The following is a 20,311-nucleotide window of genomic DNA, read 5'->3' on the forward strand; positions in this document are numbered from 1 at the left end:
CCAGTCCTGGGGATAGGACGTGCTGGGTCACCTGGGCCTTTAGGGACCACATCCCAGAATTCAGCCTCGCTCCATTGCTGCAGGTGGGTGCAACTCTACAGCTCTGAGGCGGCATAAATCCAGTGTAAATGCAGACTTGGACATTATCCAGCTCTTTTCAATAGTAACCTCAGTACACTCAGCAAATCCTAGTTTTAATTACATGAAAAACTGCTGTCTTACATACCACATGAAATGTGTTTTCACTGCCACTCAGTTTTTTAGGAAATTATCACATCTTCCTTCCACTTGTCTCCATTCAAAGTGTTGTAAAGGCTATTTCTGTGTGAGATTGTGTGAACAGGCTGTGCACGTACCGAGGGATGGGGATGGAGGAACAGTTGTTGGAGATGTGCAGGAAAGTCCATGCTGGGAAGGCAGGTGAGTGAAAGTTTCAGAACTCCTAAGCTCTGGAGCTGCTGGAACCACACAGAGAACCTGAGTCTGCCAAAAGCCTTCTGGAACCAAACACGGCCGCAAGCACTCAGTGCCCTCAGCAGAGCCACAGCAAACACGCGGGGGCCTGTGAAACACCTGGAAAATAAAGAACTGTCTGAGGGGATTTCTGAAGCCACCGGCGCTCCCCGAGCGGGCTGGGCCCAGCCCAGGCCAGGCCTCGCCCCGGCCGGACAGAGCTGCCACCCAGAGCCACCTCGGATCCTCAAGCAGGAGGGATGGCCCGGGGGAGCGCGATGCCACTCGAGAACACAGCCATCCCTGTCCTCCGGCTGAGGAGGGGCTGTCCCGTGTGGCCGCCCTGGGCAAGGGCGACCCGAACAGGACAGCTCGGGGGACAGGAGCAAGCGCGCTCCTGCTAACTTAGCCCCACCGCGGCCGCCGTAGTTCCGAGTTGTGCCGGGAGCCGGCGGCGCGAGGGCCGCTGGGATATGTAGTCCGCCCGGGCGGGCCGGTTCATTGGCGGCGTGCTCCCCGGCGCCGCCCGGGAACTACAGCCGGCGGTAGCGGCGGAGCGCGCGCCGGGATGGCGGCCCCCTTGGTGCTGGTGGTGCTGGCGGCCGTGACGGTGCGCGCCGCGCTCTACCGCTCCAGCCTGGCCAGCTTCATCGCCGAGCGGGTCGAGGTGGCGTCCCCGCTAAACGCCTGGAAGCGAGGTGAGGCCCGGCGAGCCCGAGCCGAGGCGGCGCGGGAGGAGCGGCCCCGGGCCCGAAGCAGCGCTGCACGGAGGGGCAGCCGTGCCCGGGAGGAGCCCGTGGGCGCTCGGCGGCTCCGGGGGCGGGAGGGCCGCGGGGCTGAGGCAGAGGACGGGGCTGAGGCGCAGCTCGCGGTTCGCGGTGCTGCCACGCACGGGCACACACGGACACGCGTGTGGCTCCGTCGCCTCGCCGGGCCCGTCCCGCTGTCCCCGCACAGGCCCCGTGCCGTGGTGAGGCCCCAGGTCACTGCCCTTGCTCAGCTTGGTCCCCGCACCTTAGCAGCGATTCAAATTCTCTTTTAAGGCTGAGCGAGATACAGGGTAATCAGCTTTTCACCGATGTTCATCTGTGTATCATCTGAGCCTGTTAGGAACCTTAATTTGTTTTTAAGACGTCTCTTTAGTATCCAGTTATTATGCACGCAAAATCATTTGCAGCTTTGGGGTGGAAAAGAGGGGCCAGAAGTTATAAAGGTCAAAAGTACAAGGCATTTGATGACCTGAGGCCTCTGCTCCACATGCTTCTTGTGCTATTGAATTTGTCTAAATACCACCTTAGCACATCAAGGTGGGTATCTAGATAGTAAAGGGAAAAAGTGGGATCATCTTGAAAAGTCTGGGTTGTCACGATACAGGAAGTTGGTGGCAGCCAGAATCTATTTCTCCAGCATGTCACTGAACTAAGCACCTCTTGTGTTTTCCTGCAGTGTCCTGCCCGTTTCCCTCTGAACAAATGGGCTCATTTCCCTTAGCTCCTCTCACTGCATACTGCTCAGTCCCAGGGAACCTCTGTGCTCCAGAGGGTAGAGATTCTATGGAAAAGCCCAGACATGCTTTGAAGAGCAAGCTGTAGCTCCATGAGCACAAAGGAGCTGAATTAAGGCTGTAAAATGTCATGAAGTTTCAAGAAGGGATAAAGCTTTTAGCTTTGCCTGGCAGTATATGTTCATTTATGTTCTTCCCTTGTGATTTTGGACATTTGAGGCCTCTCTACATCTAATAAGGCAAAAGAGTTCAAATTCTATATTATGTTGTGGTTGTCCTTTTGGAATTAAGTGTTTCTCCAGCATAGATGCCATATATCACTTAAGAGGTGACTCAAAAGTAGGAGATACCATGCATGTGATTTATGTAGAGTTAAGTGCAGAAGATTTTGTCTAGAACATTTTTAGTTGAAGCAAATAAACAGGTGAGTGTGCCCATGCACATGCATGGCAGATCTGGGAGACAGTTCTGGCTGGCTGCTGGCTCTGGCAGGTTTGGTGGCACCTGTTCTGTGTGAGATCCTTAGAATGTCAGTGTTTTTAAAACTGCAGTTTTACCATCATGAGGTCTGTCACTTCCCACATGACAGGGCTCTAATGCAGGTGTTTTGTCTGTTTCAGTGGTCGAAGGATTGGCCCTGCTGGATTTAGGGGTCTCGCCATACTCTGGAGCTATTTTTCATGAGGTTGGTTTGCATTCTGGGTTTTGGATGTGGTATTCCAGTGGCAGGGGTCTTAGTTCAGCTGCTGGGGGCCTGCTTCATCCCAAAGACTGCAGAGAACCTGAAGCTGTGTGGTTTGTCTGAGCAGTGGTTATGCAGTGACCAGCATGAGGAAATGCAGGTAATCCCAGTGAATTCCCTATGCAGGGCAGGCAATGCCATAATTGTTACTGCATAAAGAAACCCTGAGACAGGGGAACTCTGCAGTGAGTCAGATACTCTGTTCACATCCAGATGTTACTGAGTATCAGCCCCTGGAGTCCCTGCATTTGCAGAAATTCTGATGCTAGCACAAGCATGCAGTTTATTTGTTCCTCATCTTGAAAACATCTTGTTCCTACAAAAGCACTTAAGCACCTGTGTGGTTTTGTGCCCTCAAATGGCCTTACTGATATGAAGGTGGACTCATACATAATGTTGGGGTGAAGCAGGCACTTGGTATCCTCTGAAAACTGGGTTCTTTTCAATAAATTCTACTCCTTCAGACACAATTTCTACCAGACTGTGAAATATTTCCTCATGCTTATTTAGACCATCACATTATTTTTAAAGTTTTTTAAAAAGAAATTTATTTTCTCACAATGAAGATTGAATTTGCAGCATGTAAATATAGTACTTACAGACTGAGCTTTTGTGTGATGGGAATAATTCAGGAACATGCTTTTCCTCTTACCTGAGAAGGGAAAAACTCTAGGAGTAAGAGAATGATAGGATTATAACCCTAGTGGTTTAAGTTTTTAACATTCTTTCTTCTTTTTGCATTACAAGAGACACATCTAAACAGCAGGGGAGCCAGCAATGTTGGAAATCTTTAAAATATGCTTGCAGACCTGAGAAATAGATTTTCTAGGAAAATAATTACTTTCTAAGACTGGTGTTTATATGCTTTCTGTTGTAAGAATACCACTAATGTAGTAGAATTGAAAAGTTGCAGTAGAATTCTATTTTCAGAGTTGATGATGTCTTTTATAAAGTCACTGAGGACTTTGCAAGGAAAAAGACCAGTAAGTGTGCTTTGATAATCACTTTGCTCTGAAATACCAGGGCTATAGAATAGGCCAAAGAAAATTACCTTTGGCAGTGTCTTGTGGAACTGCTCTCTTGTAGGTTGTGTTATCAAATCACCAGGTTTTTGTCTGGACAGTATTTGATATGGATTTCCCTTTTGCTCTCTTTCAGACCCCACTGATAATCTATCTCTTTCACTTCCTGATTGAATATGCTGAACTGGTGTTCATGGTAAGCTTCTCCTGAAAGGTCCCATTCAGGGAAACATTGAGTGTGACTTTCTTTTCAGTCCTTCAGCCTCCCTGTAGCTCAAATTCTTGCTGAACTCACAGTTAATAAGAAAGGCAGCTTTGCCTGCACAAACCCACATTCAGGCTTTTCCCTTCTTGTACACATTCCTTCTTTTTTATGAGTTCTTGCTTAGATAAGTATCCCCCCACAGGGATAGGAAGGTGTCATTTTATTTCAAATTTGGAAAGTTATCTCTTATAGTTAACAAGATACTTTGTCCCCCCAGCCTAATGCCTGCACTGCCATTTCTGTCTGCCAAACCCCAGACCTGCAAGGAGCATAAATGGGTTCATGCCCCAAATGTCTCTTGTAAATTGTTCCCTGATTCTTCTGCACAGTTAGAAGTGCTGTAGCTGGCTGCACATAGCCCCCAGTGGTCCCTGCCAGGCAGGGCTTGTGCAGAGGCAGCAGCTGTGTGCCCTGTCCTGCTGCCCTAGTGCCAGGTGGGTTTAACCAGCTGGGCACTGCCCCAGGGTTGCTGTGCTCTCATCACACCAGTACTATTACCCTCATGTGCTGCTCTCCATGAACAGTTTCTTTCCTCTTAATTCCCCATTCTCTTGTTTTGTGAATATAAATATTTTTTATACAGCTCATGTCTTCAAGGCTATTTGTGTGTGAAAGCACTGTACAAATCAGCCTTTCAGGATTTTTAAAGCTTGTGTTTTGCTCAAAGGAGAGCTCCTGTTAAATGCTGACCAGTGTATTTTTCTCCATTTGTTTATTTTGCTTACAATCAGTCTGTCCCTTGCTTTTTTAGATAACTGATGTGCTAACTGCTGTTGCCCTTTACTTGGCAATCCAGGACTTCAACAAAGTTGTGGTAAGCTGACTTCCCAGTGTTGCTGGTCTTTTTCTCCCTGCAAATATAATTATCTTGGGCCAAAGAAAGGATGTGCCAGAGGATGTGGTGTCAAGTCCTTGTTGCAGTAAATCTGGTCATATTTTAATGATAAACAAACAGGACTGAATGTGGTAGACAACTGAAGCATTTTAAATTTGGCTGTGGCTACACACTGAGTGGTGATCTACAGCCTGGGTGTTATACCTTGGAGAGGGTTTCTTTGCACACAGCATGAGGTAATACACAGACTAGAAATGTGTAAAGGAAGGAGTGAAACCTTCCAGCAGTTCTGAGGTGACACAGATCACTCTTGTGACTGTGGTGAAAGTCTGACATCAAATACTGCTTGTTCCCTTCAAATTATAAGGATGTGTATTTGGAGGTGATTCCTCCCAGCTCTGAAAGAACATTTTGTGTAAGCAGTGCTGTGCTCTCTGCAGTTCCAGAGGGGCAGGGATTAGGTATCAAAATCAGCAGGGAAGACTACATTTTCTACAGCATCTCTGTGGTCTCCCACTCAGCTGTGTGCTTCTTCTTTGTCCTCTGACTTTGAGGTTAAGGAAAAAATCCAGGATGGAGCTGCAAGCACATAAGAATTCCACATGTGAGTTGCTTTGGTTGTTGAGAATTTACTGCTGTCCTGTCTCACCATAACAGTCAGTTCATATTTCAGATTTCTCTTTTGTCTCCATAGAGAGCCTTGTAAAACAAAAGAGATTAAAGAGAGATTTGTCATAGAAGTGTTCATCTTTATAACAATAAAGACTGCATATGTATAGGGTTAGTGTTTTGGGACTTGTGTGCTGAACAGTGAATTTATAAAGTTAGCTTTTCATTAGAGATCTGGAGAGGTGTTAGGAGGATTGAGTATTGGACTCTAGTGATGAATTCACTGGTAGCTGTGTCAGGATGTAGACACAGGTAATTAAGGAAGTTTAAACAAGTAGAAATTATCTGCTTCCTCCTGACTCTCACTTCAGTTGTTAAGTATTTGGGAAAAGATAGGGGTATTTTGTTCTCTACAACTCCTCACATAACATAAGTTTTAGCTCACACCAGGGGTTTGAATCTGCTCCATGCTATTAGAAACCCCAGATAACAGGCTGAGTAATATGAAATAGAATTACACAATAGTACAGAGTAATGACTTTCCTCTTCTGGCAGTCTTTGATCACTCTCTTGTTCAGTTTAAAAAGCAGAAACTCCTGATAGAACTGGATAAATATGCACCAGATGTGGCTGAACTCATCCAGACACCCATGGAGATGCACTACATCCCCCTCAAGGTAGCACTATTGTAAGTATTGCTCCTGTAGGCTGCAGTGGGCTGCCTTGGTTCCTCAGCTCCCTTTGGGGTTTATTTGTCTCTTTTGGGCCTTCAAAAACTGTCAAAAGCTGGGTTTCTTTCCCACAGAAATTCTGAATTCCCTATTGGCCTTAAATACTCAGTTTGAAAGTGAAATGCTTTTATGTGTGCTTGTTGCCAACAAGTAAATTCTCTCAGGCCCTTTGAGATGGGCTCAGCAGCACAGGGCCATTACCTGGCTAACAGGAATGTTGTGTCAGCACAGATAACATTCCCATTTATGTTGCCTTCGAGATAATGTTATCAAAATTGATCCTGTGCCTTGTAAATAGTGTAATTTTAGAAAAATTAGAATTTTTCAGCAGCTGGACAAAATACCTGAATGTGTGCTGAATATTAAAACTTTAATATTCCAAATTATAATAGTAAAAGGATGTTTTCATGTCATCATTTTATTAATTTCACATCTTGGTGTTCTTCTGTATACCAAACATTTTTTTAATTTCAGAATGCTTCAACTAAACTAATATACAAGCAAGGTGCCTACAGTTACAGATTTCTTAATTGATATTTTGACACAAAGAAATTATCCAAATTGTTCTGCATTAAAGAGAGTTCTCCATTAGATAAATTGCCATTTTTTCTTATTTTCATATAAATTTTTTAAATGGCACATTCCCTGTTGCCAGAAGGGTAAAGTGGATAAATTACAGACTGTTTTGCACATTGCCACAGTGAAGTTGGCATTAAATTGTACCTGTCCTGCCACAGGCTGCCTTCTGGAAACACTGAAAAAGGCAGACTGGGGCTCAGAGACATAGGAAAATATAAGGAGAAAATCATCAGCCCTGTCTAGTGATTCTGATGAGTAATTTAGTTATTGGCAAGGCTGACCTGTACATTATCATACTTATTGTATTGGTAGTCCACTGAACCTTGTTCTTTGCTCTGAACCTATTTAAGTAAGATTATTGTAATTCTTATTTCCAAAAGGAGCTGACATCCTTGCTAACTAAAGTGTGGCTGAATTCTGGAATGTAAAATCGTTAAAGAGTTTTTCTATAATTCAAATTAAAATGTGCCAGTCTTGCATAGCTGGCTGGATTTGTGCTCAGATTGTGCTGTGGTGAGACTGGTTGGGCTGTGGGAAACTCTGCTTATATCTCAGATTTGTTTCCATCATGTTTTCTTCTTCTTCAGAAGTAGTAGGTGTGAATAGCAGAAAAAGTTTTGTTGGGCCCAGTAATCCTAGATCTGACTGAATAAATGTATAATGCTTCTGCAAAGCAAGAAACATTTTTGGTAGTCATTTTCTAGGCCAGAACTTGCATTTTGGACATCTTCCTAATGTCTCCTTGCTGTAGTGGGCTCCCTGTGGCCCCTGTGGTCCAGGTCTGCAATCCAGAGCTCTGGTTTTTGCTTCAGATTGAAGAACTTGTTCCACTGAATTAATTTGCTGATGAGAGGAGCCCATCAAATATAAACAAAAAGAAAAGGCAAAGTGTGGGTTTGTTTGGTTTTTTTCTTTGAACATCTCTTTAATTAGATGCTCCTTTGAGTGTAACCTGAGCCTTGCTCTTTTTCAGCTACCTGTTAAACCCCTACACTGTGATGTCTTGTGTGGCCAAGTCCACCTGCGCCATCAACAACTCCGTCATTGCATTCTTCATTTTAGCTACAATAAAAGGTAACACAGTGAAGAAAAAAGGGTTCTTTATCACTTTTTAGAAAGATTAGAAATGTAGCAAAAAATAAATCCAGGAAGAACTTTACAGATACAATTGCTATAGAGATCTCAGTGAAACACAGCACAAACAGGACTGGAACAAGGTCAGAATTCTACCTGAATTTGTGAGATCAAGAGACTTTATAGTCAAGTGAAAACTTATTTTCATCTCAGTGTACCCCAGAGTTTACTCTAAAAACTGACTGCTTTTCCTGGTTGGCTTTAAATAATTTTCTGTCCAGGAAGAAACTTGTCTGTGTGTTGCAGAATGTTAGAGCTCTGTTGCTCTTCTTTTGTATGTGAATATGCACTGAAGTGTCATACACAATTTCTTTTCAAAGCTTATCCTTGAACTTTCATTCAAAAAGCAAGCATTTGCCTGCAGCTATTATTTGGTTTTCACTCACAGGTGTAAACATTGTTTGAAGTGAATTAATTGAGCTTTGGGGAAGCAGAAGCAGCAACCAAAGACACAAACCAGCCCAGTGGTATAAATTATGTCAGCACCACTATTTCATTCATTTTGTGCATAATGCCAGCTTCTGTTTCTTTTATGACTCCCCAGTGCTAAAATCTTTTAGCCTATATGATTTGTAACAGTCACCTAAGTTTTAAGGAGTTCTCTGCAGGATCAGAGGAAAGATGAGTCTGATCTTTTGTCTCCAGCAGGGCCCAGACCCAGGTACTGTAAAAAAAATCTGATATAGATAGTTTTTATCAGTGTTTCCAAAAGAAAGTTCTCCTGTAATTTTTGGCTCATTGAGTCAGGAGTTGTTTTAGTTTAAAAGCATTTGGTCTGTTCAGTTAAACTGACTTTTGACTTTTCACTGATCCCTGAGTTTGGTCATAGACAAAACTGTAGTGGCTGTCTCATGGTTTGTCCCTGACTGGGAGTGTGGCAGTCTGGGGTGTAAGTGGGCAAAGAGGATATCAGGTTATGGCTGTGATTTTGGAATCACTTCTTTAGATCTGTGCAGAGCAGAACACTGGATAAAATACAGGATAGGGAGGTTTCTGTCAGAGTGTAGTTGAAGAGAGGAAAGGCTCCTCACCAGTAACCCTGTATTTTCCCTTTCAGAGGAGCAGAGACCTCTCTGAGTGCCTGCTCTGAGTCAGGGCTCTTGCTGTCTGAGCTCTGTTTTCACAGAGGACTTCATCAAGTCTGTAGCTAGAACCAGGCTGCTGCACTGGGTGCTTGTATTTTTATTGTTTAACCTGAGATCTTTTGGACATTATTTCTGTTATTGGTAGTTGAGAAGTGTGAGTGCTCAACACTGAGACACTTCAATAAAGCTGCCTCAATAAAGACATTCATATTTATAAGATAACTTGGCAAAGCTGTGCCAGTCCTTTCTATGCCTCAGTTTTGGTATCAGTAAAGCAGAGCTAATGCCATTCCACTCCTTCAGCTGCAGACTTTGCTTGCCCTCTTGCACACAGCTTTGCTGAGGCTGCAACACATTCTGGTGATGGGGTTGTCCAGTAAGCCCAGTATGGCAGTTCTTACAGATCTGACTTAAGTGGATGCATTCCCTTGCATTAACAGCAGCCAGCATGGGCTTTCTATAGACTAAATTATATTATTATTATATTATTATATATTTCTGTGTGTGAATTACAAGAGATATAAACCAGCCAGTGGTTCTTTCTTATGGAATGAGTCATTCTCCATTCAAAATGTCATTAACAAGAGGACACCCTGCAGGATACATTCTGCTAAAAGCTCCTTTAAGTGGTGTCCTGAAATTTGTGAATCCTCTGCAGAGGGTTATTGTTTCTTCCCATTTGGACCTCCTGTCTGGCTGTTCATACTAAAAGTACCTTATCAACTCTTTTTTCTTTGCAGGTAGTGCCTTCCTCAGTGCTGTGTTCCTGGCCTTAGCAACATACCAGTCACTCTATCCTCTCACACTGTTTGCTCCAGCACTGCTTTACCTTCTACAGGTAGGTGATTTCTAACTCTTGGTACCTGTTGTCTTCTTGTAGCTGTGCAGGGACAGTGCTGGGGAGGGGAGTCAGACAGGTGCAGAGTTTCAAAAAATTACTCTCCTCAAGCTTGAACCCTGAGTGGGAATGCCTGTGTGTGGAGAGAAGGAAGCAGGAATTCTGCAGAGCTGGGTGGTGTTTAGCTTGCCCAAATAAGTGCTGTTCTTTGTGTTGTGTGAGGGGCTCAGAGCCACAGAAGTTTGAAAATGCTGGGTTGGGGTTGGATGGCAGAAGGCATGTTCTGGAAAGAAGCTGACCCTGAATCCCACCAGGGCTGCTCTTGCTAATTTTATCCTGCTGTAGCAGCAAGGCAAGGCTATGATGCCAGCAGAGACTCAGCTCACTTCACAAATCACTTTGTGATAATGTTTAGTATTTGAAATTACTGCAATTCTGAAATGCTGCTGCTGTGCCTTTCACCACTCCTTTCTTGTTGCTTCTGGTGGTGATTTTTGTAGCTCATTTTTACTTAACTAGCCTGTTCTCAGACCTCTGAGCTTCCAGACAGAATGGAGGTCAGTTCTAATTAATTTTCTTTCTCTGACTATCTCACATGAGTGTCTCTTACTTTGTTTTTGAAATTTTATTATTATAAGTCTTTGCAAGAGAAGAACTACAGTCAGTGTTGCTTTTTCAGTTTGATTATTTTTAGGAGAATTTATATCTTTAATATTTTGGTCTTGTTTGTTCTCTTTTGATTTCAGTCAAAGTAAATTTGGAGTGAAGTGCAAGCATTGTACTTTGAATTCACAAACAATAAGTGCTTTCATGTGTGATTGCCTAATTTGCAACTTTTATAGGCAATCATGCCAGTGTGTGTCCTTTTATCTAAATTTGTAAATGAACTTTCCTGCATTCTTTGTACAGAATTAAATCACTTTTCTCCTGCTCTTTTCAATCTGTCCTGCCAAAATTTTTGGTAATGTTGCTTACATTGTCCCAGCAAGTGTCCTTAAACCCACTCCAACTGAGAAAGCCCAGAGCCCACAGCAGTCAGGGCAGGTTCTCTGCACATCTCCTGCCACTGCAAACCCCAGGGCCAAATGGAAAAGCCACATCACTGTCCTGGAGCTGCAGAATGCTGAGTGATTCCCAAAGGTGTTGGCCCCTGTGTGCATCTGTCTGTACACAGGCAGTCAGGGGACCTGGCTGCAGTGAGATATCCCTGTCACAATACATTGTGACAAGGACATGTGGCAGTGGCAGGGCTTTATCTGAGGCAGCCAGCTTTCAGAGGGGCTCCTTGTGCCCAGGAACTCAGGGGATGTTCCCTTTCCCTGATTTCAGCAGAGCAGGAGGGCCACAAGTGGTGGTGCCACAGTGGGGAGCTATGGGGCTTTGGCTCACCCCGTGCAGTGGGGTCAGTGCAGTAGTTCAAACATCTGGTGCCAGTGCAGCTGTGAGGAGGGCTGTGGAAATCTGTCTGTGTACTCACACAAGGGACTCCCTGCAGGCAGAAATGACCAGCTTTGCTGCCATCTTTTCAAGCACAGCTCTGGGAGTACGTGCAGTGTGTGTGACTGAATTGGCCAGAGTGAAGAACAACAAAAAAATTGTGCTTGAAAGCTGCTCCTTCAAGTGCCACAGTGCCAATGGCAGCTGCTTTCTTTCATCCATTCAGAATGATGTTCTGACACTCCCCTTTCTTGTGGCTCTCCACTGATGAGGTGCTTCTGTTTCTCTTCCAGCGTCAGTTCATTCCTGTCAAACTGAAAAGCAAAAGTTTCTGGCTCTACACCATGCAGTATGCATCCCTGTATCTGTGCAGCCTGCTGGTGATCATCTGCCTCTCCTTCTTCCTGCTCAACTCCTGGGATTTTATCCCTTCTGTTTATGGGTTTATGTAAGTATAAGGATTCTTACTGATGGTTTTCTGTCTGGCCCCACCCTCCCCACCCAGATTGTTGCTTACCCATTACAAGGTGTGTGCCTGACCCAGGAAGTGTGAGGTCTGTGATTTACTGGCAATGCAATAGAAGAAAGAATATGTGGAGGAGAGCAACCATTAGCCAACTCTAACTTCTGTTAAACAAATAATAGCAAAAATTAACTACAGGACCTGTTTTTCCACTGAGTGATTGGAAATGGATTTGATTGTTGAGCTGCCATGACTGAAATATTCCTCTCTGGAGAAATGTCTGCTTGAGAATGGTTTAAATCCTGCTGTGAATCAGGAAGGATTCCTCAGTAGAATTTAATGCTGCTCTCCACATTTTCATCCATTTGATTTCTCTTTCATGGAAATTTTGCAATTTAGGTCCTAGATCCAGTTGCACACAATGATTAATTATGCAACAGTGAACAACAACCATTAAAAAATTTACCATGACTTTCTTTTCAAATTTCAGCCTTTCTGTTCCAGACCTGACACCCAATATTGGCCTTTTCTGGTACTTCTTTGCAGAGATGTTTGAACACTTTAGTCTTTTCTTCGTGTGTGTGTTTCAAATCAATGTGTTCTTCTACACCATTCCCTTGGCAATAAAGTTAAAGTAAGTATGAGTGTGTTTCTCTGCTACTCTTTTTTTTTTTTTTTTTTTTTTTTTTTAATACTCCTAAGTTATCCAGTGCAAGCTTCTAAGGCTGAAGTTGGATGTCTTGATCCACAAGTCTGAAAAAGATTTTTAACAGGACCTATCCTCCTTATTTCCCATAGTTTCAGCTCTGTTCCTCTTGAACAGAGTGACTTGGGCTCTGCAGTGGAACTCTGTGTTGCAAGCATCAACAGAGGCAGCAGAAGTGGAGGCTGTAGAAATGGCAGCACAAGGCATTGAGGTCAGAAAGCAAGAACTGGCTGGACCTTCCAGCTCTTCATTGTCAGAAAAAAATGGGGACTTTCTTCTCTGACTTCATTGACTTCTTTCTGATAGAAACACACCAGGATTCTCAGTCAGCTTGTCCTTTGGCTTGCACTGGATACATCAGCTGTACCAGAGGGATAACTATGGGCTTTTCTCCAAATTACAGAGGGCAGGTGCTAACTGCTTCTGGTGAATGGGGCAGAGCTGCAGGAGCACAGTGCAGGTTAGCAGTGTGCAGGTGTAAATGTGCACTGGGGGAGGCCAGATGTGCCTCCCCTGACCCTCTGCTCTGCAGGGCAGCTCCATCCACCCCACCCAGCAACTGCAGCCTCCTGTGGAGAGAACAGTGCTGCAGGAGCCTCTCTGAGCCTGTCCTGCAGCACATCTGTGCCCTTGCTGATATTTATTTGCAGTTTCCAGAGGCCCTACTGCATCCTCTTAGCCTTTGTTTGTTTTCCCTTCCAGGGAACACCCCATGTTCTTCATGTTTGTCCAGCTTGCCATCATTTCTATCTTCAAGTCCTATCCCACTGTGGGAGACATTGCACTGTACATGGCCTTCCTTCCAGTCTGGAGCCACCTCTACAGATGTAAGTTCTTTGTGCTTGGTTATTTATCTAGAATGGAAAAGGGCTGCCAAATAATTAAATTAAATGGTCACCACTAAACCAAACCAGACCCAAGTTCATAGGCTGTCATGGTCTCCATGGGGTGTCTAGAGGGAGGCTGGGTTTTGGAGGTTTTTTCCTCCCTAACATGTCTTTAGGACTTGGGTTGAAATTGGTCAAGGAGGGAATTTTCACTTGTACCTTACCTTCCCCCTCTCTTCAACTTGTTCTGAGGATTGTCTTTTTTATAAGAACTTCTTGCAGTCCTGCATCTTCCAGATGCTTCAGTCCCATTTAAGGCTCTGTAATTTGAACAGTTCTCCTGCAACTGGGAGTCCCCCAGCCTTAAAGTGCTGGGTCTTGCAGCTGTGCTTTGTTTTGCATCTGCTTGTCTGCTTAGAGTACAAGTAACTGAATTACTGCAAACAAGTGTCCAGTCTTTCTTAAATGCTTCAGAAAGACCACTTTATCAGGCTCAGTCTATAGAACCTGCTTCCATGGAGAAATTTGAAAGTGTTGTGTTTTTCCTGGTGTTTCTTGCTTTAACCAACTGCTTTGACCAACACTGTCAGGTTATCCAGGCCTTTCACTGCAGCCTTTTTGAAGCCAGTCCAGGAATGTTCATGGACAGTTCACCTGCCTGTTGTAGGAGACATAATCAGGAGTCAGATCTGGAGACCATCTGCTCTGTGGGTTTCAGACTCAGGAGAGCTGAGGCCAAAGCATTTCCTTTGTCATTGGCTTGGTGAGGCAAGGGATTAAAGTGCTCTGCTCCCCAAATTGGGATGCTGCTGGCAAGGCCCCTTTGCAGGCTGCTGGTTACTGTAGTGTGGATGCCAAAAAGCCAAAGTCATCCAAGAAGGAGTGTTTGGAAGCAGGACCTAGAAGGAAAGAGCTACAAATGGGGATTTCACACTGCAACAAAGGCAGAAGGATTTATTTTGAAGGGAAATATAGTGGATTTCTTATAACCACTGTCCAGGAAGTTACTGAAGCAGCCTGTGGAAGGTTATTGGAGGGAAGTATGTCTTGGCAGGTGCCTCTCACCCCCAGCACACACCCTGAGCACCATGGCTGGTTGTGTGGCCCTGACTGCTCAGCAATGCATCATTTTAACAGCTGCTTTTCTTTTGCAGTCCTGCGGAACATCTTCATCCTGTCATGTGTGCTCATTTTCTGCTCCTTCCTGTTCCCTGTTCTGTGGCATCTGTGGATTTATGCAGGAAGTGCCAACTCCAATTTTTATTATGCCATCACGTTGACTTTCAACATAGGGCAGGTCAGTAGAGTGAGGCAAATGAATCTGCAGTGTGGGCAGGCTGCTGGATGGGGTGGCCTGTCAGCAGCAGAGAATCCTGCAGGAGGGGGCTGGCTCTCTGCCTGCTGTGTGGTCCTGCATAGCAGCTCCCTGGCTCTCCCCCTGGATTCTGCCTGTTCCTCAACCCCTGGCACACCAATAGGAAAGAGTTCTTGTGGTGTTTGAGCTTAACAATCCAACCTGGCTGTCTGCAGGTTCTGTGCTCTGTTGCTGATGGCCAAGGAAAAGCATCTCAGTATGGCAGGACCAAGCACAAGTGAATGGAGAATGGAGCTAAGAGGGGAAATGGAAAAACTTCAGGAAAACAGACAAATGAGACCTGCCCATGCACGAGGACATGGCTGAGGTTGTCTGAGATGTGCCAGCACATGCAGGGTCCCAGTGATTCCAGGACTTGCCCTCCCTGCCTTTCCTGGGGCTGTTCTGGATACATGGCTTCCACTGGCCTTAGGGAAAGCAGAGCTTAGCTCCCTTGAAAAGTGGAACTCAGGTGTTAGAACCTTTTGTAAGTCCTTCCTCTTCTCTGTGCTGCTTGTCATGTACCTGAGCCCTGGGGCAGTTTGATGTGTGGGTGAGCAGAACATTCATTTCATGTTAAAGTTGCCTTTATTTTGAATGTGCCTCAGCCATTTATGCTTGTCTGCTTCTCCTAAAGCCAGGGGAACACTGACCAGGGGCAGAAAATCACCTATTCTTACCCTTGATTGATGGGGGAAACACTCATGTGGTGAAACCAAAGGAGACTGCACAGGGTGTGAGGGATAATAGAGATTCTGCTAAGAGGGGCTGATAGGAAACTGGAAGTAGTTCATTATGTGTCCTGCTATGGAATGAAAGGAATAGTAAAACTTTATTTAGGAATATGGTGATACTCTAAGAGGATTTTATTTCCTACCAGAGAAAGTCACAGCAGATCCTGCAAGGTCTTGTGCTCTGTGTAAATGCAGACAGCAAAAGTCTCTTGTCTGATTTCCGTGTGAGAAAGACCTGGCCCTCATCCCCACCCAGCTCAGCTCTTTCTTTTCCCGTTTAGATACCTGCAGAGAAGCTTAGTTAAAGGTAAAACCACCTTCACTGACAGAACCTGTCAGCAGTTCAGCAAAGCAAGCAGATAGATCATGACTGTTCCCCTCTCCCTGGGTCTGTTCTCCTTCACACTTTCTGCCCTGAGCTCAGCAGTCTGCAGCCCTGTTTCTCTTTCCCCTGCTCTCCACCTGGTCCTCCCTCCCCTCCTGCCCTGCCATTGAGCCTGTGCAGCAGCTGCTGTGTTTTTCTGTGCTGTACTGCAGAGTAACCCAGGCAGGCTCTGACTGTCCCTGCCTCTGTGCCCTTAGTGCTGTCACACTTCAGGTGACACAGTGCCAAAGGGATGCTTTAAGTGGCATCTGCACACTAGGGCACGAGGACAATAACTGCCAGCTTGGGCTGCACTGAAAAGGTTTTCCTGGCAGGGTCTGGCACTGTGTGTGCCTGCATTCCTGCTCTGAAGAGCCCTGATGTGTGTGTCCCTCCACAGATCCTGCTGGTCTCGGATTACTTCTACGCCTTCCTCCGGCGGGAGTTCTACCTCACTCACGGCCTGCACCTGACCAGGCAGGATGGGACAGAGGCCATGCTGGTTCTGAAATAAGCACTGTGCCACCTTTTCCTGGGACTTGGGCCACTCTCAGGAGCGTGCAAAGCTTGGGTACGTGGGGTGGGTGAGGGAGGTTCCCTGAATGAGGCCTGACTTTGGGAATGGTACCTGCTGAAAGGAAGGGCTGAGGTTCTGGGAATACCCCCTGAGCTGCAGGCTCAGCACAGACTGTCAGAGCTGCAGTGCCTCCCCCCTCAGCTGTGCTTTTCACTGCGACCTCAGCCATCAGCTCTGGCCAGTCCAGCAGGAACAAAAGTGTCTGGGCTAAGCCTGGGGCTGCAGCTCAGACCATGAACTGTTTTCCACCACTGCTTCTTGGAGATGTTTGCTTCTCCGGGATCTTCCCCCTTCACTGCTTTGACCAGTAACTCCTGCTTGGCATGAGGCCATCCCTGGGTACCTGGTGCCCCAACCCTGGCTGCTGGTTCCCTTTCCTGGTGGTTCTGCTGTTGAGGGATGTGGAAGAATCTCGTGTGCTCAGTCACAGTGAATACTGTTAAAGGGTTGGGTGACCAAGGATGATGAGCTTGGAGGACAGCTGGAGCTGCTGCCACACCTGGTGACCTCAGCACTCAAACACAAGTAGGAGCCAGAGCTGGGATGGGATCAGGAGCAGGCTGGGTACCAGTAACTGCTCTATCCCATTGGAGCAACACAGCCATGTCAGGAGCTGCACAGAGGCATTGCAGGTCTCAGAAGGAATTCAACTGAGGAGATGGACTCCCACTGCTCCCAGTTTTTGTTGGGTGAGAAAGCCTGGCAGTGCTGGGCTCACACCATGCTGCTGTGATCACCTGGGGCAGCAGCAGGGACCAGGAGGTGTCACAATCTCCCTTTAAGGCCCTGGACCAAATCCAGGAGGAGTCTCAGCCACTGCTGTGATGGAGTTGTTCCACAGCTGCTTCTCACTGCTGGATGTGCATTGTCTGTGTCACCCCTGTGCCAGTCAGTGCTGGGCTCATGGCTGTGCTCAGGGGCTCCCCTGGTCCCCCCAGCTCCTCCCTGTGCTCAGACCTGCTCACCTCGGAGCTGCTGATGCTGCCCCCTGAATGTGCCACGTCGGGTGAAGCCACCAGCCCTGCTGGCTGTGTGGTGGCACTGAGGTGCAGTGACAGTGTGACAGCCACCTCCAGCACCACCTCTGCTCCACGGGACATCCAGAGGGCTGGGAACGTGGCATGGAAGCCAAAGTGCCCCTGGTACCGAGCAGCTGCCAGAGGGATGTGCCCAGGCAGGGTGGAAGCTGATGTTCTTTCTTTCCGGACAACTCAAACTTTTGCCTTACTGCACTGTCAGCGCTTGGAGGGTGGAGCCGCCCCGGGCCGGGCGGGGCATGGCAAGGAGCCAAATAAAGCGAGTTTTGAACAGCTCGTGTGCTCTGTGCCTGTGGGAGCTGGAGGTGAGGAGCTGTGGGGGACACTGAGTCACGGGGAGGGGATTTGAAAGCAAACACGGGTTGGTGTGGGGAAACAAGTGGCAAAAAAGGAATTTTTGTATTTGGGGTAGGCTGAAACACCTCTGACTTTAGGGAAGGCCAGGTATGGACAGGTAACTGCAGTGTAAGAGAAAGTGAGAGGGTGACTAACTGGAGGGAGGTGTACAGCCCCTTTCCACAAATCAACAAATTTGGACCCAAGCAGTCCTGAGGAAAGTTGTGGGGTCAGCACTGGGGCAGGGAGCATGGAGCATGGTCAAAGGTGGAGAAAAGGAAAGGGCAGAGGTAGGGGCAAGGACAGGGAGAATGAAGGGGTAAAGGGACAGGGCAGGGCCAGGCACAAGGACAAGGGCAGAATGGAGGGAGGGGCCCGGAGCAGGGATGGGCAGGGACAGAAGTACTGCCGGGGCAGGGACAGAAGTACTGCCGTGCTAAGGCAGCCCAGGGAGGGACTGGGAGCCTGTCCTGGCTCCTGACCAGGGGCCCAGAGGAAGTTTTTGGGGCCAGAAGAACCCCCTGGTCCCCACCAAGTGTTGCCAGTGCCCCAGTGCCAGGCACTGGGAACCCCCAAACTGCCACTGCTGTCAAAGGCTGGTGGGCACAACAAGCCTTCACCCAGCAGGGTGCAGTGAGCCCTGGGGGGATGAGGAGCAGCCCAAACATGCCTGCAGTGGGTCCAGGGCCTGGCTGGGTCTCAAGGCCAACATGCTGCCCTTGGCAGAAATGGGGCATTGTTGCACTTGTGCCCCGGGCTCACAGCCAGGCTGAGTGGTTTGGGTGTGCCCTCAGTGAGAAGGGGCTGCAGCAGGCACTGCACCTCTACCCTGGTCTGCAGGGGCTTCTCCAGGGACACCTGAGGCTGGCAAGTGCTCAGCCAGTGTCCTGGTGTGAAGGACAGGTGTCTGCCAATAAAGAGATTCTCTTTGAAATGGAGAATGTAAACCCCCCTCCTCCAAATTATTGTTATGATTTTGAAATTAAGGGGCTCTCAGGCAAAGATAGGGGAATAGAAATAACAGTTCTTCACTAGCAAAATTAAAATAGAAATGCAGTATTACACAGAACAATCCCAGCCCTGCCAGAGTCAGAATCCAAGCTGACACCCGTCAGTCAGTCAGGGTGTTGGCACAGTCCCATTCAATGGTGGCTGCATCCTCCTGCAGGGGCAGATGTGGTTCAGCTGGAGCAGTGCTCCTGGAGAAGGTGCAGTTTCCTCTGAAGCTCCAGGGATGATGTGGAAAGGTCTGGCTTTCCTCTGGGATCCAGTGGAAAGAAGGTTCCTTGGTATCCCAAATCTCAGTTTTTATCTGGGTAGGAAAGGCTTGGCTCCTCCCCTGGCTGGAGCATCTCCCAGTGGGATGATGGAATTTTATCAGTCATGCCCTGGGACTCAATGGGCCAGCAGCAGATGATATCTTCCTGGAGGGAGGATGGGCTGTGGAAAGACAAAGATGATTGCCCAGCTGGTTTAAAGATGGCCCATTAGCAGATAATATGTGCCAGGAGATAAGGAAATCACTACCCCACCCAGCTTCAGTTGGTGATAGAATACACATTTCTGGCCACATCAACCCAACACAGCCAGCAATTCCCTCCCTCAGTCCCAAGCTGGCTCCCTCAGAGTGAGGCCATGGGCCCCCAGGGCCTCCTGTCCTGGGTTTGTGTGTCCAGGTTTTGGTTTTCCAGGGGGGTGGCTACAGGAGTGGCTTCTGTGAGAAGCTGGCAGAAACTTCTCTGTGTCTGGCAGAGCCAATTCCAGATGGCTCCAGGATGGACCCACTGCTGGCCAAGGCCCAGCCCAGCGCAGGTGGTGGTGATGCCTCGAGGATCAGGGATTTAAGTAGACGAAAAAAGTTACTGCACGGATGTAATTGCAGTCAGAGAAGAGCAGAAGGAGAATGTGTGAGAGGAGCAGTCCTGCACACACCCAGGGCAGGGCAGGAGGAGGGGCTGGGCTGCTGCAGGAGCTGGAGCTGAGGTTCCCGGGATTCTGTGGGGAAGCCCATGGGGAGGCAGCTGAGCCCCTGCAGCCCATGGAGGGCCCGGGCTGCAGAGATCTCCCTGAGCCCCTGGAGGAGCCCACAGCAGGAGCAGGGAAGGACTCCAACCCCTCTCGTGAGCAGCAGCAGCAGAAACAGGTGATGAACTGATCAGAACCCCCATTCCACATCTCCCTGCGCTGCTGGAAGGCAGAGCTGGGAAGGACGGCAGTGTGGGGAAGCTCTTTTGAGCTCTTATTTTACTTCTCATGATCCCGCTCAGATTTTGTTAGTAATAAATTCAGTTAATATCTGTAATTCGAGTCTGTTTTGCCCTGAAAGTATTTGATGAGGGATGTCACTCAGCCCTTAACTCATGAACCTTTTGCTGTATTTTCTCTGCCCCGCCCAGCTGTGCAGGGCAGTGAGAGAGGCTTTGGTGGGTGCCTGGATCCGGCCAGGGTCACCAGAACGCAGGTGCTGGCAGTTGCTACAACCATTGCAATAGTTGTGTTGCAAAGAGCAACTCGGCACGACGTGATGCCAAAACAGAGGCAGCCCCTGGCCTCGGGGTGCGACAGAGGCGACAGCCACCGGCAGCTGGCGGGAGGGGCTGCCAGCAGCATGCAGGGGACACGGTCTGGACCCCCAGAGCCGGGACAGGCTGCTGGCGGGAGGGGCTGCCAGCAGCATGC

The 20,311-nt window shown here is 47.5% G+C and overlaps 1 protein-coding gene across 3 annotated transcripts; it reads left to right on the plus strand.

Moving 5' to 3' along the window:
* Positions 1–923: 923 nt before the first annotated feature.
* Positions 924–17,569, plus strand: PIGU (phosphatidylinositol glycan anchor biosynthesis class U). 3 transcript variants are annotated; one of them, XM_056507555.1, is made up of 12 exons: positions 924–1,151; positions 2,578–2,642; positions 3,858–3,917; positions 4,738–4,800; positions 6,009–6,118; positions 7,714–7,814; positions 9,700–9,797; positions 11,528–11,682; positions 12,188–12,331; positions 13,106–13,230; positions 14,385–14,527; positions 16,083–17,569. In XM_056507555.1, exons 1-12 carry the CDS (start codon positions 1,022–1,024, stop codon positions 16,194–16,196), a joined length of 1,308 nt encoding a protein of 435 aa, XP_056363530.1. In that variant the 5' UTR covers positions 924–1,021; the 3' UTR covers positions 16,197–17,569. The 3 variants fall into 3 exon arrangements, with proteins under 3 accessions (XP_056363530.1, XP_056363532.1, XP_056363533.1); XM_056507557.1 differs by lacking the exon at positions 14,385–14,527 and having other exon boundaries at positions 944–1,151; XM_056507558.1 differs by lacking the exon at positions 2,578–2,642 and having other exon boundaries at positions 1,130–1,151.
* The last annotated feature ends 2,742 nt before the right edge of the window (positions 17,570–20,311 follow it).

Source organism: Oenanthe melanoleuca, chromosome 20 (assembly GCF_029582105.1).
Source record: "Oenanthe melanoleuca isolate GR-GAL-2019-014 chromosome 20, OMel1.0, whole genome shotgun sequence".
In the NCBI taxonomy this organism is placed as follows: domain Eukaryota; kingdom Metazoa; phylum Chordata; class Aves; order Passeriformes; family Muscicapidae; genus Oenanthe; species Oenanthe melanoleuca.